Raw genomic sequence first — 18,980 nt, 5'->3', positions numbered from 1 at the left:
TGTGACTCATGCACCTTCTTTATATCTGCATCTTGTTTTCATATTAAATACTGGTTTTCTTTTTCCGAGTCGAGATCTATGCACATGTCTGATGATCTCATATATATTATTTGAGCACTTAAGTGTCAAATCTTTATTTTTAATCACCAGTGATGATCCTAGATTATTTAAACTCAAGTGTTCTTTATTTTATTCACATGTTTCAAGACCATTCGCAATTAATTTGTATATATATATATATACATAGTGATACCCATGATCTCGATTAAATGGTCTAGTGGTAAGTATTTGATTATTCAAATATGAGATGATAGGTTCAAATTCTTGCAAGATATTTAGGTGAAAACAATTTGTTGCTAAGAAAATATAGTGGGCAGAGAGATACACAAAGATATGTCGTTGGTTTAGTTAGCAAAGCGTGCCCAATGCACATGCGACACGAGCTTGGACCTCGCTATCCCCTCCCTCTTCTGGTTTTATCATCATGTATATACACATTAAGAAGTAAGAACATGTACTTAGGATGTGTATTATAGATATGGAACAAAACCGTAAGTATGATAACAAAAAGTGCATCACATATAATACGCATTAAGAACATGTTTAAGGATGTGTATTATACGTGTGTGGAACATTTTTCAGCTACGTATCGTACAAGAACTATGTCTTGCTAATACATGTATCTAGCTAGAACACAATATTGGGTCTCGTTTTGTTTGCAAGATACATTATTGCTCCGATCGCAATTTATGTATACATGTGGAACATATATTTCTTCTTGCTCTTTTCGGGTAGATCTTATCAACGTACATGTTATGGATATAATTTGATTAGTAACAAGTTAAAAGACAATTAATTACAAATTTCATTTTAAAATTCTCTATTAATAGTGTATATACTAATTCTCTGCCGGCCTACAACCGCATGTGACAATAACTTACTACAAAATTTCTTATTCAATAATCTGAAAGAAGACATTAAACAATTTGAACGCACTTCTCACTTACAAGACAGTCTATAAATTAATGCATACCTCACTCAAGTCTTTCACCACCTCAAAAAAATGGGTTCATTTTATGAACAAAATCAAAACATAAATGTTCTTCTAGTTACTCCATCAGCTCCAGGTCACTTAAACCCCATCCTAAGACTAGGCAAAAGTCTTGTGTCTAAAGGCCTCCATGTCACTCTTATCACAAACGAATATCCCTTCAAAGACAACACCATGATCGGCGGCGTCCGCCTTGAGTTCTTCTCCGACGGTCTGCCTTTAGACTATAACCGGAAAGCGGATTTGGTACACTCCATGGATATGATAAGCAAGTTTGGACCGGGTAGCCTCTTGGCCTTTATCCGATCCCGTCCAAATAAATTTGCATACATTATTCATACACCCTTCTTGCCGTGGGTATCTGATGTGGCAGCTGAGGTTGGTGTTCCCAACGCCATGCTATGGATCCAACCATGCACTGTCTACCAAATATATCATCATTATTACAATCGTCTCGAGGATTTCCCTACCGAAAGTGAGCTTAATATGAACGTTAAGCTGCCAGGATTGCCTGTTTTTCGTACGGATGATTTGCCTTCGTTTGTTCTTCCAACAAATACGTTTGCCAGCTTTGGCAGTGTACTAAAAAAGTTGTTTTGTAGCATGCATAAGGTGAAGTGGGTGCTCGGGAATTCGTTCATGGAGCTCGAGAAAGATGTGACTGTGGCGATTAATAATACTGGCCGTGTATTTTGGCCGGTAGGACCAATAGTTCCCGCAACGCTTTTGGGTAAGGAAGAAGATTTTGTTAGGATTAAACGCACACACAAAACTGAACACACACACGAAAGCAGTAAACGAACACGAGGATTTAACGTGGTTCGGTCTAAACTGACCTACGTCCACGGGTGGCAACTAGGTATATCTTTATTGAGTGACAAATATTACAAGTACATAATGTTGTTTATATAGAGACTGAACTAGGGTTAGTAAATTATTATGCAAGAAATCTAAACCGGGCCGGGCTTGGGCCCGACCGCCCACACCCGTCTCCTCTTTTGACTTCATATAATAAACCGGGCCAACAAGGCCTACGAACCCAACAATCTCCCACTCGGAGGCCTTGAGTACTCTCGTCTGCACTCCTGATTGTACTTCTGTAATCTGAACATTAAACTTCTTCTAGTTGCCACCGCCTTCTCATCAATTAACCTGAAGGCCCGTTGAAGCTCCCCGGAGCTCCAACACGTCAGTCATGGCTGAAACTGCCCCTGACCCGTTCTCTGTCCCTACCGGCTCCCACTGTAACGAACTACCGGATCCTGAGATAACCTGAGAACAAACACTCTCCATATTCAGCAAGTAATTCATTGGAGAGACTTTTACAGCTGGAATACTGGTTTTCTTAATCCACTGTCGACCTGGAACTGTAACTGAAACACGACCTGTGCTCCCACTGTCACGATGTCCCCCAACTGATTTAACCTTCCTAGCTCGTTCATCCTGAATCTTCACTTTGGCTCTGGGTTTGTTACTTGCAAAACGAACCTTCTTCTGCCCACGAGATTCTGTGAACCGGATTTTGTCTTTCACCAAAACTGGATCCACTCCTTTCGGTGACATATCGACCATATACAACGAACCCATTTTCTTGCCACGAGCAACCACAAGATTCCCTTTGACTACTTTCCACTGCCCATTCCGGAACTTAACATCGTGCCCTTGGTCATCCAACTGCCCAACTGAAATCAAACGTTTCTTCAAACTTGGAATAACCCTCACGTCTTTCAAAGTCCAAGAAGTACCGGCTGAAGTTATCAAATCAACGTCTCCCATACCCGTAACCTCTAAAATATCATCATTCGCTAGTCGAACCTTTCCAAAATCCCCAAATTTAAGATTCTTCATCGTTTCACTACAGTGAGTGGCATGAAACGATGCACCAGAATCCATCACCCAAGCATCAACACTACTCTCAACACTACAAACCAAAGCCTCATCACTACTGACCCCGTCATCTGTGTCGTCTTCTGTAACGTTCACCTCTTTCTTACCATTCGGACACTGATTCCTGAAGTGTCCTTTCTCTTTACAACCCCAACATTCAATATCCTTACGAGTCTTAGACTGACTCCTCTTCCTGCTCCCACTGCCTCGCTGTTTTCTCCTGCCTCTACCTTCTGTGACTAGCATATTGCCTGATGATTCACCTGAACTTCTGCGTCTTGAATCTTCTCCCAGAATCAGATCTCGAATCCCATCGAAAGTAATATTTGTAGACGAACTACAAACTGCAGTCACTGTTTGCGACCAACTGTCGGGCAAAGAGGATAATAACAAGAGACCTTGAACTTCATCATCAAACTTAATGTCAACTGACACTAAGCGGGACAAGATCGAATTAAGATTATTGATATGAGTTGTAACTACCCACCCTCTTTCATTCTTGTTGTCACTAGCTCTCGGATAAGATAGACTTTATTCGCTGCCGAAGGCTTCTCATACATGTTGGATAGTGCGTCCATCATACCACGGGCTGTGGTTTCTTTCATGACGTTAAACGCCACATCTTCCGACAACGACAATGTAATACAAGCCCTAGCTTTCTTGTCTAACTTCTTCCAATCTGCTTCTGACAGCTTTTCTGGTTTTTCATCCTCAAGCACTACATCCAAGTCTTTCTGACAAAGTAGTGCCTCAATCTGCATCTTCCACCAACCGAACTTCTGTCCGTCAAACTTCTGTATCGAAAACTTTCCGTCTTCTGCCATAACAATGACTAAAACGAAAAACTGGATAAAAAACAGAGACAGACACAGCAACACGAGCCTGAACTTAACGACTGTTCAACTGAACTCTGTTAAACAATCAACCTATTTAACGTGCAGCGGAATAACGAACTGTAAATCAGAAACCGAAACTTTAAACTGAAACGATAAACCTGACAAACGCGGTTGGCACTGGTTCTAAGTTTCTTTAAATTTCTTCTGACTTGAAACTGTTCTTCAACGAAAATAGGATCTTGATTCGCTGGTTCACCGTGTTCTTCGTGTGATCCGAACCTAAGCTCTAGATACCACTTGTTAGGATTAAACGCACACACGAAACTGAACACACACACGAAAGCAGTAAACGAACACGAGGATTTAACGTGGTTCGGTCTAAACTGACATACGTCCACGGGTGGCAACTAGGTATATCTTTATTGAGTGACAAATATTACAAGTACATAATGTTGTTTATATAGAGACTGAACTAGGGTTAGTAAATTATTATGCAAGAAATCTAAACCGGGCCGGGCTTGGGCCCGACCGCCCACACCCGTCTCCTCTTTTGACTTCATATAATAAACCGGGCCAACAAGGCCTACGAACCCAACAGATTTCGGTTTTGATCTTACTAAATCGAATGAGGACCAGAATAATTGTATAGAGTGGCTAGACAAACAAAAACCATCTTCGGTTGTTTACATCTCGTTTGGAACTTTACTATATTGGTCAGAAAAAGAAATACAGAGTATAGCGGCTGGTTTGAAAAAGATAAACCGGCCGTTTCTCTGGGTGATATTAATGTCACCCAGTTATCAACAACTTCCAAAACTTGAGATCTTGGAGGAGATTAAAGAGCAAGGGCTGATTGTGAGCTGGAGCCCACAATCAGCCGTGTTGTCTCATCCGTCAGTGGGTTGTTTCTTGAGTCACTGTGGGTGGAACTCATTGCTAGAAACAATCACTGCGGGTGTGCCAGTTATTGCTTGTCCGCATTGGACTGATCAGCCTACAAACGCTAAGCTCGTGACTGATGTTTGGAGGGTTGGTGTGAAGCTGAATAAGAACTCAGAAGGGTTTCTTGACGGGGAAGAAGTGAGAAGATGTGTGGAAGAGGTTATGAGTGGGCAGAGATCGAAAGAGTTTACGAAGAATGCTTTGGATTTGAAGAGCGCGGCGCGTCAAGCTTTGGTGAATGGTGGTTCATCCTACGACAATATTCAGATGTTTGTAAATGAAATCATTTCATCTTGTTCAGATCAACAATAAATACGCTTCTGGTTCGAGTTTTGGTTGACTGGTTGGGTGTTTAATAGTCGGTTTCATTTGGGTTTCGAGTTGGTTTCATTAGTTATTTTGTTCCTGTAATATTTGTATATCGTTCAAATAAATAGACTAGTAAGAAGACATGGTTTGAAAAGAAAGAAATATGTCTATCTAATAATATAAGAATATCACATATATACACTTTATAAAAAGTTATTTCTAAAAAGTTATTAAAACTTATAGATCAATCAATCAATCAATCAACTATACCCAGTTTAGTCCCACAAACAGCAAAGCTATAAGTAGGGTCTGGGGAGGATGGGATGTATGCACACCGTACCTCTATCCAACGGGATAAAAAGATGGCTTTCAGAAAACATATGTATGAGGCAATATATAGTAAATGAAATAGTAATAATAATAATAGTAGTAGTATTAATAATAATAATACTAATAAAAATAGTAATAATAAAAACAATAATAGTAATAATAAAATAATAACAATACTATATGGTGTGTGAGTAGAATAAGATAAATAGAAGCATTAGGGTGCTTCTTTTTTCTCTAAAAATCTTTAACTTTGATCCTACTTCTTTAAGAATTCCTATCTATTAAAACTTATAGATATTCATAGTAAATCAAACTATATTGATTATATATGCAATCGCTTCGAAAAAGGAATTTCAACTAATTTATCCTCTGTATAACACCTAATTACATATTTTATTTCAGATGAAACAATTTGTTTTTGTTACTTTGTAAATTTAAAATAGTTGAGTGTATGCACATGTATAGATATTAATTATATGTGTTACTGTCATTTAACTATACTATTATTTAATTAATGACTAAAAACAAACTTAAATTAAATGATACATCAAATAATAATACGGAGTAATAGTTAAAACATATAATAAGCTGTTAAACGTATCCAACACCAAATCAGTTTGAAGGTTCCTAATATCTCGAAAAATATTTAATATAATAATTAGTTTATTATTATAAGATAAGTTAGTCTTATTTAATCTTATTTGTTTTGGATTCAAATTTTGTATTTAAGTTAGTATAGGATTAGGAACCATGGGTATATATATACTATTGGTTCAATGTGTTAGTAGTTATTAAGTTTTTCCCGTTTGTCGTTTTCTTAATAAAAAAGTCGCAGTGAGTTCTACAAATCTCGTGATCGTGTTCTTGATTCACCCGCTTAAAAGTTTAACAAGTGGTATCAGAGCTTAGGGCTCGTACCGGGAAGCGGTTGAAGATCGGGGCAGCCTCCACCGGCGAGTGTATCCGTCGGTGGAGGGCAGGCGATAAAGAAAGGGTTTGGGTCGCTACCAGAAGACTAACAACGGTAGTGGACTGGTGAGGTGTTTTAGGTCGACCATTGGCATGCGGGAGTGCCGTTTTGGGTGAGCATGGCGGCGTATGAATTTTAAGGTGGTGAAACTGTTTTTCAACGGGCAAATTGGTAATTGTTTAAAAATCTATATGTTTGGTGGTCAATCTTGTTGGCTCATGTCAAGAACGTTATTCTGAAACAACATTGTTTCATGAACTTTGAATGGTAATTAACTAAGATTGAGTGGGTAAGCATAGAGCACTTGTTTGTAAAGAAAATAATTCTTTAGTTTGTTCAAAACCACTGCATGCCAAAGTAATTTATTCTGGAGTCTCTCTTGTGTCAAAGAATAAGTAGTCTCAAAGTCAACAGTGCAAACGGGAGGTAAGCATTTTCCAGGTTGTAGTATAAAGAAAACGGAGAAACCGATCGTAGGAAGGTGTGTCTGGGTCCGATCGTGAACAAGTTGCGACCTGTTTGTCGGGCTAGTGATTGAACCGCTCGAAGTCAAAGGAAGCGCAGGCCGGCTGTTTTAGTTCGTTTAAAACAGAGAATCTGAGGTGTGTCCATGTTCTGATCGAGGTGAGTAAGTTTCCGATTAAAGGTGCGTCCGAGGTCAGAATGATGGTGTGTCCATCATGAAGATGGCTATTAATGATGGTAGGCTCGAGTGTTTCCGACTAAGTTTCAAGTTCAATTTGAAGCTGTTTTTCGGTCCATGTGTAGTTGTTTCACAGCGGTTCGGTTGCGAACCAATGACGGTGAGGGCTGTCGACGGGTGTTAACAGCGGTTACAAGGTGGTTCGGGTCTGCCGGGTTAACGGAGTACAACAGGGTTGTGTGTCAACTTTGTTTTGGTGTTCGTCACGTTGAAGGTTTCAGTGATGACGTTGTGCCGGGATGGTTAGATCCCCGTGTGTCGGGATAATGATGAATGATATGTTGTGCCATGATCGTATGTCGGTATGGTTAAATCTCCGTGTGTGGGGATGATAAAATCTCCGTATGTCGGGGTAGTTTAGTGGTAGCGTTATCGGGTTGTCTAAACGAGACAACAACACCAGATGTTTAGGGTCCGGTTTCGGGACCAAACCATAGTGTACGGAGCTGCAACAATTCGAGGTGTTTGGAGGTTGCATGGAACCTATTACGGTACTGTAATCGGTGGTCAAGTGGTACCAAATAGTAGCGGTTTTGGGCTGCAAATTAGGACTATAAATGGGAGACCACGTTTAGTAGTTTCGGGTGTGATATCCGGGCTAAATCGACGTGTACGAACTGTGTGTTCGAAGGTGAGCGTCAAAGATGATTTAGGCATGCGAAAAGTGTTGTTTGGTTGTGAGATAAATTCGTCTCAGAGGCTGTGGTGATTCATAGCCAAAGACCGATGCGAGTGTTGCGGGCCGTGAAAAACCTTGGATGAACAAGTATGAATCTAGAGGGAGTGTTGGAATTCAACACTTGAGTCAAAGCCAGAAGAGACGGCTTGTTGCATTGAATTGTGGGTTGTTTCAAGTCGAGGTGCTTCGTGTGTGTCACGATTAAAAGAAGTTTGGTGTTGAGAGGGAGTGTTAAACGTGTCCAACACCAAATCAGTTTGAAGGATCCTAATATCTCGAAAAATATTTAATATAATAATTAGTTTATTATTATAAGATAAGTTAGTCTTATTTAATCCTATTTGTTTTAGATTCAAATTCTGTATTTGAGTTAGTATAGGATTAGGAACCATGGGTATATATATACTATTGGTTCAATGTGTTAGTAATTATTAAGTTTTTCTCGTTTGTCGTTTTTTTAATAAAAGAGTCGTAGTGAGTTCTACAAATCTCGTGATCGTGTTCTTGATTCACCCGCTTAAAAGTTTGACATAAGCTCCTCTACAAGTGATCCAAATCTCCAATTAGGCAATTATTCATATATTCATACATCTATATTGAACAGAAAACTTCATCTAGACCATATATCTCTAGACTGTGTTCCATAATAGAAGTTGATTATTTCATACAAATATATAAAAGAAGCCAGATTTAAAGCACTATGCATGTGGTCCATTAGTAAAGGCAAAACCTTTAAACACCAAGGGGTTGTGAGGTCAAGTCCTGCGACAGAAATTTGCCATTCAAAAAAAACCACAGGGCATGTGATTAACAGAAGAATACAGTTTCACCGTACGTCGATGACCGACTACTAGAGATGCCCGTGTACTGGTGCAGTGGTGCTGTTTTCTTTATGAAGTTATGGAAAAACTCAAAAAAGTAAATCATACAAGATATTCAGCATACATTGAGGAACATGTTGAAGATAATTTATTAAATAAAACAAGGTTGCTACCTGCCACCACTTTTGCTCAACCTAATTTTTTAACGGATTAATTAAGCAGATCGTAAATGACTTTTTTTCACAAAAGATTCCTATATAATTTAAAGTTAACAAATATTTATTAAGATAACATGTTTAAATTCACCTATTAAGTTAAGAGGGCTGTTATATAAGAATTATTTTTGTTTAATCATAGTAGTTAACAAATTTTTTTGGTAATTATTGTTTAATCATATTAGTAAGTTTTTTTAATAGACACACTAAGCTTGTTGATGTTAATACCCAACCTTATATTAAATATTTTGCAGCTAAAGTTTTTATCCATATGATTATCACTACTCAAAAGATAATTTTTCTTGAAGAAAAGATCAAAATCCAAAATGAAAAATAAACTTATCTTTTTAGTTATCGGCGAATCTCAAACTAACACATTAAGAACGTTATAAAAATAAAAATGAGTTCGGTGAATTCGGCTATACGACCTAACATTGCAAATTGCACCTTCGATGTTTTGAACCCACACCACTTTTGTAAGAAGCAAACACCATAGCACTAGACTAGGTTATAGGTTTTTTCAGTCACTGTCTATTTAGATAATTTGGCTACGGACATGACATTACGTTGGTGACTGGTCAGAAATTTTATGACAAAATCTTGAGCCTCTTTAATTCTTCTTTCTCCATCTTTACTTAGTGGTGACACTCGCCTAAGTTTGATAGAATTAGTGATATCGAAAGTAAAGATGTTGGATACCAAATTTATGTTGGTATGGTGGAAATTAGCTTATTAGAATTGGTGGACAGGTTAGAGTTGGTATAGCAAATGTCATGTTTAATAACCCGCGTAGTTACACATTATTTAAATAAAAAAAATCAACTTCCAGCACTTTCTCATTCAATAACATGAATTACAAATTGGTTTCAAAGAATATATCTTCCGGTTTCGGTTTCTAAACTCTTGTTCGACGAGGGTAAGTAAAGAATGAGTCAATCATTTATAGATGAGAACCCGAACTTATACACTTGGTTTGCTATTTTTGTTTATAAGGTTTGGGATACCATTGTTCTCAGAGCCATAAACGTGGCCCATCTTGGCCCGTTTGGTCTCCAGATATCGTTTGTTGTGTTTTGTAATAGGAGTCAATAGGGGAACTCTGCCTGCAACTTCCAAACCATAGCCCTTGAGTCCAATGTATTTAGCAGGGTTGTTTGTCATCAACTTCATCGTACTAACTCCTAAATCTCTCAAGATCTGCATGTTTTCATTAAAACATACAATTACAACCAAGAAATTTATATAATATAATTTATAGAATTTGGAATTTAAGGTGCCAACCAGGCCCGTTTATTCTCAAGTGGGCCTGCGGTAAAATCAAAAGGATTAGTTAAAAAAGGAAACGGGTCAAAGGGTACAAGCAATTCAAAAGCTTCCCAAATATATTTCTGATATACAACTTTATGCAAAAAAATATAATTTTGATATTATTTGTAATCACAGTTAACGTGCAATGTATATAAAAATTTTAAAATAAAACAATGTTTCGGTGAATCGTGTAGTTTTATATCTAGTGGGTCCAATGGGTTAAGCTATAATTAGAGTAACTTACGCAATCGTCTCTGTTGTATGCCACAGGGACGATTTTGGCATACCACGGGGATGATTGTGTAATTTACTCATAATTTAATTAAAAAGATTATAAGTTAAAACGGGTTGAAACTCATTCTAAGCATACTCAAATGCATTATTCTCCTAGATTCCTTTATTAAAAGGAAAGACACTTTATATCAAAATTAGAGTTTTTTGTCACATCTATATATTTAGTTCAATGTTTATGAAACCAAAAGCAAATTAGTTAATTTGCAAGATGAATAGAATTCATATAATAAATAAATTAATATTACCTGTGCACCAATACCGTACTCCCTCGAATCAACAGGCAAACCAAGCTCCTCATTGGCTTCAACTGTATCACGACCATCATCTTGCAAATTATAAGCCCGAAGCTTGTGACCCAACCCGATACCCCTTCCTTCATGACCTCTAAGATAGACCACAACGCCCCTCCCCGCCTCTTCAATTTGTTGCATTGCAAGTGCCAATTGGTTACCACAATCACATCTTGCAGACCCGAATATGTCACCTGTTAAACATTCTGAATGTACCCGTACAAGAATGTCCTTTCCGTCCCCAATGTCACCCTGTTATAAAAAAAAGAATATGTTTCATCCAATTAATATTAATTTCTATGAAAACTTCTAAAAATTGTAGCATGTGGTTGGCCCACAGATATTTTTTGTCCGCTAAAAAACGGGCCGGTTTCCATAAACACAGACAAAATGACTGTTCATAAGTAAACGGGCCGATTTACCGCCTACAAATAATACTTTTTCTAAATGTTCTCTCACCTTGACCATAGCGATATGTTCAATTCCATCCAACATTGATCTATAACAATATGCAACAAACGGGCCCCATGTAGTAGGAATACGTGCAGCAGAAGCCCGTTCCACTAGCTTATCCGTCTTCCTTCTATACCTGTCAAATTTAAACCCGCGTAAAAAAATAAATAAATATTCCATTTCAAAAGGTGGCAATTTTGACCCATTTAATTTTGGTCAAATCAACTTAATTTTGGCAATTTACCTGATCAGATCAGCTATAGATATAATCTTTAAATTTTCCCGTTTAACAAACTCACGAAGCTTTGGCAAGCGAGCCATCGAACCATCATCATCCACAATCTCACATAACACGGCTACCGGGTCAAACCCAGCTAACACAGCTAGGTCAACGGAAGCTTCCGTATGACCTGCCCGTTTCAAAACACCACCTTCCCTATATTTCAACGGAAATATATGACCTGGGCGGTTAAAATCTCCTGGTTGTGAATCTTTTGAAGCTAAAGCATTTATTGTTACCGCCCTGTCACGTGCCGACACACCCGTTGTTGTACCATGTTTTGCATCCTACATAGTACATATAAGGTCATACATACATTCATTTAATTTTTTTTTGAATGTATTAGAAATTACGCGTACCACTGATACTGTGAAGGCGGGGTACTGAGTTTTTCTGCATTATCTTTACTATCAACCATTAAAGGAAGTTCCAGTCGTTCCAAATCTTCGCCTTTCATGCTGACACAAACAATCCCGGTTCCATGTTTAACAATAAACGCCATGGCCTCAGGTGTAACACACGATGCTGCCATTATTAAATCGCCTTCGTTTTCTCGGTCTTCATCATCAACAACCACTACCATCTGCAATACAATTCAATATTTATTATAAAATGTTGTAAGCCAATGTTATCTTGAAATTACAACTTCTAATAGCATACAAATGAAGCAAATGAAAGAATGCAAACCTTTCCCTCGCGTATATCTTCAATGGCCTCGGGAATGGACGAGAAGCCCGCAGTTTGTTGATCCAAACCATAATCATATTTAGCAGAAAAACCATTAATGGTAGTCGTTGTTTCAGCTGCCAGTGTGCCCAAAGGTATTGAGTCGGGCTGTATCACAACTCCAGATGACACACTAACGCCATTTTTGTCAACACCGTTAATCCTCTTTTGATTAACGGGAAAACTACCATCTAATGAAGCTCTGAACCTTCCATCACCTTTACTTTTGGAGCATGATCTAGTAGTGAGATGGAGACACGCCTCGGATGCATGCCAGTTGGAGGAAAACATATTTACAAAGTGATGACCGTTATACGAGCTCACATTTGTGATCATCCTGCATCATAGATATTCCATTCCATTGTTAGAGGCAAAGTTTAATCTAAAAGAAAATGTTTAGGAACCCCTTATTATTTAACTTGTTTACTTAGCAAACTATACGTTTATATAAAGACCGCGAGTCCAGAAACATTTTCTTGACACGTAAAGTGTGACACTAACAATTAAAACAGAAACAAAAGAAAAGGCACAAAATGATGAGAAAGCTATAGTAGCAACATATATAATCAGCTAAAACATTTTTAGTAGACGATAAAACGGATAGCTAGCACCTTCATCTTTTAGCTTTTTATTAATTAATTAGTTATTGTGTTGGTTATTAATATAAAACAAAACAAAAGGATTAAACAGTATCAGTTATTTTGTAAAGATGATTAAGAAGTTCAAATAAAAGAAACTTAAAGCCCTATTTTGATAGAATAAGGTTTAAATCTAATTAACATGAATTGAAACATCGAGTGGTGTGAATCGAGCAACAATTAATCAAATAAACACGAGTTCATTTCAAATAATAATAATAATAATAATAATAATAATAAAAAGAAGCTTACTTTGAGCGGAGTAGAGATGTGGATGGAGAAGACATGTTAATGGAAGCCATGAGAATGAATTGAAATTGAAAATGAATTGAAAAAAAGGGGAAATTGGTGGTAATATAATATAATGAAGGCCCAATTGGTGGTTTATAATGTAGACAGAAAGTCGAAGACGTTTGTGGGTGAGAGTTGAGGTCCAACGTCACCATTCAAATCCAAATTGGTGGCTGTTTTTTATACATTGCCCATGTGATTATTGACGTGTGTGATCTTTATGGTTTTTAAACGAGTTTTCGAGTTTCCTTTTTTTATTGTGTTTGGGATCGAGTTAGCTCTTGAATGTCTAAATCAATATAGATAGTTAACATCCTGTTTTAGGATGGTTTACTTAGTTATTGGGTTACTTTCAAACGTTGTTGAAGAAAACATTACCTGTTTGTATTCTCATATTAACGGCGTGTACACGAGATCCACTTAAGGAAAGAAATGAACAATTGTGTTTCCAAGTTTCATTTAAGGAAAGATTTTAAAGGTAGGAAGAAAATGTGTGTTCTCAAATTTCATTTAATAAAACTAACTAGGTTATTGACCCGTGTACGACACATGTGGAAATATAGAAATCGTTAAGTACACACATATATAATTTCAAACGACATTTTTTTTTGAATTACTTGAAGTCTAATTTCGTTGCACGTAACGTTCTTCTAGTAAATATTCTAAAATAAATTTTTTTGAATTACTTGAAGTCTAATTTCGTTGCACGTAACGTTCTTCTAGTCTATATTCTAAATTAAAAGCATGCATACTACACGGGTAAGGTAGACCCGCCTAGTACATGAACGGAAATATAAAAATTGTCAATTAAACACGTATGTTATATATTTGACCGGATTGTACATGTATTTGTAAGAATAATTTTTTTACTTAAATATTTTGTTTTAGTAATTTATATTAAATTGGAGGGATACAAAGTTATGACAATAATAATGATATGATTCGGTTAAGATAATGAAACGAAAAGAACATGAGAGAACGATAAACTTCAAATAGCAATTCGTCAATAATAATCAACCAAAAAAAAGGATAAATCTGTGAGGTTTTTGAAGCCCACCCAAGAGACAAATCTCAACAAAAGATAAAGATAAATCCCACAATTAACGATCGTTTTGAAACTTAAATATGAAATTGAAATAAATTGGAAAAAAAATAATGTTCAGGTCTTCACGTGTTGCTCATCCAGAATCTGCCACTGGGCCATAACCCGGATCTAGTTCCTCAGACGGGTCTCCAAATGGGTCAGTTGCAATATTGTATATTAGTAACATATTTTCATATGCTAATATATAAACTGAAGCAATTGGCAAATCCTAAAGATCCAACCCATAAATTAATAAAGCAAAGCATGTAGATCCAACCCATAAATTAAAAAAGCCAAGTAAATTGGCACCGATTTAAGATTTATACTATCGTTTATAGTAATTTTCTAAACTGGTTGTCAACCAGTTACATTAAATATGAGTCAACATAGATCTAATGTTGGTCTCAATAATTGCAATACTGAACTAAAATCTTGCATCATGCCTACAGAAAATAAAAATAAAAATTTGTAAAACCCAAACACATATCTTTTAGTCAATAAATAATAAACTTTTAGGAAGCTTTCAATTGACGTTAATCACACCTAAATAATAAAATTTTCAATATCAATAATCAATAAATAAATAAGCTAAAGAATCAATCAACATAAATAATATTTGATAATGAAATAAAACCTTAATCAGACCTAAATAATAAACTTTTAACATGTAATCAAGAATCAATAAACGAATAACATACATCATAAAAACCAATAATATACCTTCAAAACGCTACCTATGTAACATTCCATGGATTTACCAAAAGTACCCCTGCCCCGATAAACTGTTTAAAGTAAACTCATACTTATAAATCTAGCATTTCAATCGGATATATTGAACAACATTGGTGAGCAGGATACATGTGTAACATGTGAGTTTTACTTACTTTCACTCATGTTTGAGTTCTTGCCTAACGCCTGCCATTGAAGAACGCTTGCTTTTGGTTGGAAGACTAAATCAAGTGTTGTGCGAGACCTCTAAACCACCATCAAACAAACATGTTGGCATCACTGTCTGTTCATCATCATCATTATCGAACCCATAACCTCACCAGGTGCTACACCTATTAACATTAGTAGTAAATTTAAAAATACTATTATAATAATTAAATAATGGAAACAAATTACAAAAACACTTATTACATACTTTATTATCTTATCTACTGAGTTAGAATTAGAACATTATGCTTCACACAAAAAAGTATTATCAGTTTTAAGTCTAGGTAGGAACCAATAAACATTGAATCTTCATTTTACTTTATACCCGTGCCTGGACATTTTAATGTCATAATGACAAGTATTTTCTTCTTTGGATTATAAACAAAAACATCATATCTTTATAAATTTAAATAAAAAAACACAAATAAAATATATATGTTCTAATGGACCTGAACAATTCTAATTTGTTGCCCTACTTGCCCACTTTGTCACCAATTTCTTGGTTAAATCACCAAAGTGTTACTCATTACTTAATTAAAATATGATTGCAGGATATGGATCAATCCTTATTAGACGGTAAAATAACGTCATGATCTGAAAAAAATATAAACAAAGAAACTTACTAAAACTATAAAATACCTTAGATGAGGAGCCTATAGAGGGAGCCCACTAATTATCAGATTCTTAATCATCAAGTGCATCGTCAAGCAAGTCACAAACTTACAATCAGAGCAGTAGTAAGCTACAATCTACATATGTTAAAACAATAAAGAGTTCAGAATCTTTAACACAAACAGTAACTAAAAATATCAAATTTTACCTTGCTTTTTATCCATAGTTCAAACCAGTCATATCTAGGCCATATATAATAACCTATAATTATGATCATATTCAACCCCACCAATTGGAATAACTCAAGAACACCCAAGTTATCATAATTCAAAGCATAATTTATGTGATCAAACTAATGAAATTGGAAATAAGTTACTTCCAGTATTGGCATTAATATCTTGTGGTCAAACTACTAATGAAATTGGAAAGAAGTTACTTCCAGTATTGACATTAAATTCCTTGTGGTCAAACTACAATTCAAAACAAACATGAAATTCAAAATTCTACACCATTAGGGTTTCGATTTCCTATTCTAATTTCGAATTATGGTTTATACAACAGATTAAATTAAAAAAATGAAGCATATAGCATATAAAAAAGCAAAATAAATAAAATACCCATAGACTAAACAACAATGAAAACAACAACAAAAGCTATACATCCCTTTAGATTCAAGTCCTAATTTCAAATCATTTTGCTTTAAATCAGTAAAAGTGATGATAACTTCAAGCCCATATCAAAATCATTAATAAGAAAGCTGCTTTTTGCCAAATATGCTTTATATACATATAGTAACCAAGCGGTTGACTTTATGCATAAAACAGTAGTAACAGGTTATAACGGGTTGAACTCAAAACTGAAAATTGTTATTTATCGTTGGCGGACACATAACTTGATGGTTGAAATTTTTTTTATTTATAATTAATTATCTATGTAACCAAATAGAGCAACATAAAACTAAAAAAAAGTAACTATACTAATCAAAGAAAATGTCTGTCACCTGCTGTACCTAAAGGCGTGCCACTGCGATCATTTCTAGGATAATCTTCACCAGAATAAAACTGATCAACGTGAGAGAGTTGACAACGAAAGACCTTAACATTTGATAATAGGAAAGTAGCATTGAAAATGTGAATAAAAAAATCACACATTTTAATAAATTGAATCAAAACATAATACCATTTATATTTAAGAGTGGTGTTTCCATTGTTCATGTTGGTAAAATAAATACAATTTCTTGAAAGGGCAAGAACTGGGATGCAGAATTACACAAGGGTAAAAATAAAAGTTTACCAAATGAATTATTTAAAGAAGATTTGTGCTAACAAAAATGTATTGAATATTTCATTTCATGGTCATCTAAATATTTCAAAAAAAAACTCTAAATCCGTAGTACGTTCAAAAGCTAACCTATGTATGCCAGTCGATAGGAATACCACACATTTCCTGTATAATGTCATGCTACACAATAAGTGGATATAAATGTTGAAAGTAAATGATAATATGAAAAAGTTTGACTTGATTGATTTATCAACAACTAAAATAATACCTCTGCCACGCGTAATTTATTAAATATTTCAGCTGCATATAAGGTGGACATTATGTCAATAATAGCTTGATAATTTGCATCCTCCACGTTGTTAATAATATGTATTTTTCCTGCACAATGAAATGATTCTTTAAAAATATTAAATACCACAGATTGTGATATTGGTTTACAAAAAATTGAAGACGATATGTTAGAATAAAACTGCTTATTAAGGGGGATTGTATAATATGATTTAAAATCATAAAATTATTTTACAAATAATAACCAAATATATATTACAAATAATTTAGGCAAGAAATTAATTTTTTAATGATATCGGTTATCATATAATTCGTAACTGAATGTTTGACTTAACACTAATATTACGGTAAAGAATTAAAAAGGAATGTTTAATTTTGGCATTCATCTTAAAGAAAATTTAATTTCCAGAAATAAAACAATTATTCATTCAATATCCGAATAAAACTTAAATGAAATTAACAAACATTCAAATAATTGATATTCAAAATCAAAAAATTCCAAAAGTGTCAAATTGCATATCTTAGCATATACCTATAACGAAAAAATAATAACTGTTAACTTGCTATCGAGATATTATCAATTAACCAAAAACATGAAATAAAATCGGAACGATGGATACCCAAATCATCATCAATCGTTAATGTTATATACAAGCAGTAAGTATATAAATCATATTACATACCTTGTCGAGGACATCCAACGATGGCTAATTGATGTAACTATGGCAGAAACTCATACTGCATACCCTGTTTGTTAAAATTACGGGTATTAAACAAAAAAATGATACAAATTAACTTGATATCGAGATATTTAGTAATGAAGCAAAAACATGAAACAAAAGCGGAACTGATGGACACCCAAATCTTATTCGATCGTTAATGTCCGGAAGGAAATTAGGAGAAACTAATAATCGACTGATTGTTAATGTCCGGAAGATAAACAAAACAAAATCGGAACCAATTCACACAAAAAATAGGCAAGAATGGCCGATTGAATGGAGGCTTTGGTTGATTAGGTTAAAAGGTTTAGTATGAAAGATAGCGTGTATTGAATTGAAGATGAAAGAAAAGAAAATTGGAAACCGGGTTTTAGGTTAATGGTTACAATAACTATTTTAATTAAGTATTCTAATTATTAGTATTTTTGATTTATTTAATTGGTAAGAAAAATAGAGAAGTGGAAGTTATATTTGAAAATTAAGGAAATCGTCCAATAGGAAAGGGGCATGGGGAGGCAAACTAATTTGTTTTAATAGTATAGTAGGATGTGTGTGCGTGAGATATTGTTTGTTTATATTCTGATCAGTTCCAGACCTAACAATTTAAAATTTTCGTGTTTGGGTTAATTAACAAGTTCCATAAATATCATAAATATGTCGAGTTCGAGTTTGAGTTTATTTGGCGTATGTTTGATAAAGTATGTAATGTTCCGGTTGTCTTGTGTTTGTCGTGTGATGAACCGGTTATGAAATGGTTGGACTAAAACTATTATAATATACCAACAAGTGGAAAGGGATTAGATAGATGGTGGAACAAGAGTCTGCTGAATTCTAGTGGCCGATAATTATATAAAAATAATGATAGTAATGAATGAATATAGATATAGACATATATAGATATAGTATACCAAACTGGCTTTGTCTTCTACCGTGGCATGCTTTGATTTGTGACCTCTCCCACTATTAAGAAGTGGGTCAACATGGCTAATAATTACCTCTTGACCATTCAGACTTATGATTAATAGGTAATCTTAAGT

The 18,980-nt window shown here is 35.2% G+C and overlaps 1 protein-coding gene and 1 pseudogene across 1 annotated transcript; one reads left to right on the top strand and one right to left on the bottom strand.

Annotated features, from left to right (window-relative positions):
- Nucleotides 1-1,034: 1,034 nt before the first annotated feature.
- Nucleotides 1,035-5,131, top strand: LOC143592489 (UDP-glycosyltransferase 84B1-like). The gene is made up of 2 exons (XM_077072391.1): nucleotides 1,035-1,794; nucleotides 4,380-5,131. The coding sequence occupies exons 1-2, from the start codon at nucleotides 1,064-1,066 to the stop codon at nucleotides 5,026-5,028; spliced, it is 1,380 nt and encodes a 459-aa protein (XP_076928506.1). The 5' UTR covers nucleotides 1,035-1,063; the 3' UTR covers nucleotides 5,029-5,131.
- A 4,435-nt stretch (nucleotides 5,132-9,566) lies between these two features.
- On the bottom strand, nucleotides 9,567-13,095 carry LOC143592486 (bifunctional riboflavin biosynthesis protein RIBA 1, chloroplastic-like; annotated as a pseudogene).
- Nucleotides 13,096-18,980: the final 5,885 nt, after the last annotated feature.

Source organism: Bidens hawaiensis, unplaced genomic scaffold, assembly GCF_021521415.1.
Source record: "Bidens hawaiensis isolate Kalapana, Puna unplaced genomic scaffold, B.hawaiensis_p1.1 tig00040872_1, whole genome shotgun sequence".
Taxonomy (NCBI): Eukaryota; Viridiplantae; Streptophyta; class Magnoliopsida; order Asterales; family Asteraceae; genus Bidens; species Bidens hawaiensis.
This window is presented reverse-complemented; position numbering and strand designations above follow the sequence as displayed.

Coding starts and splice junctions, on each gene's coding strand:
- LOC143592489 (XM_077072391.1), top strand. CDS start 1,064: ATGGGTTCATTTTATGAACAAAATCAAAACATAAATGTTCTTCTAGTT. Junction 1,795..4,379: donor CTTTTGGGTAAGGAAGAAGA/TTTTGTTAGGAT, acceptor AACAGATTTCGG/TTTTGATCTTACTAAATCGA.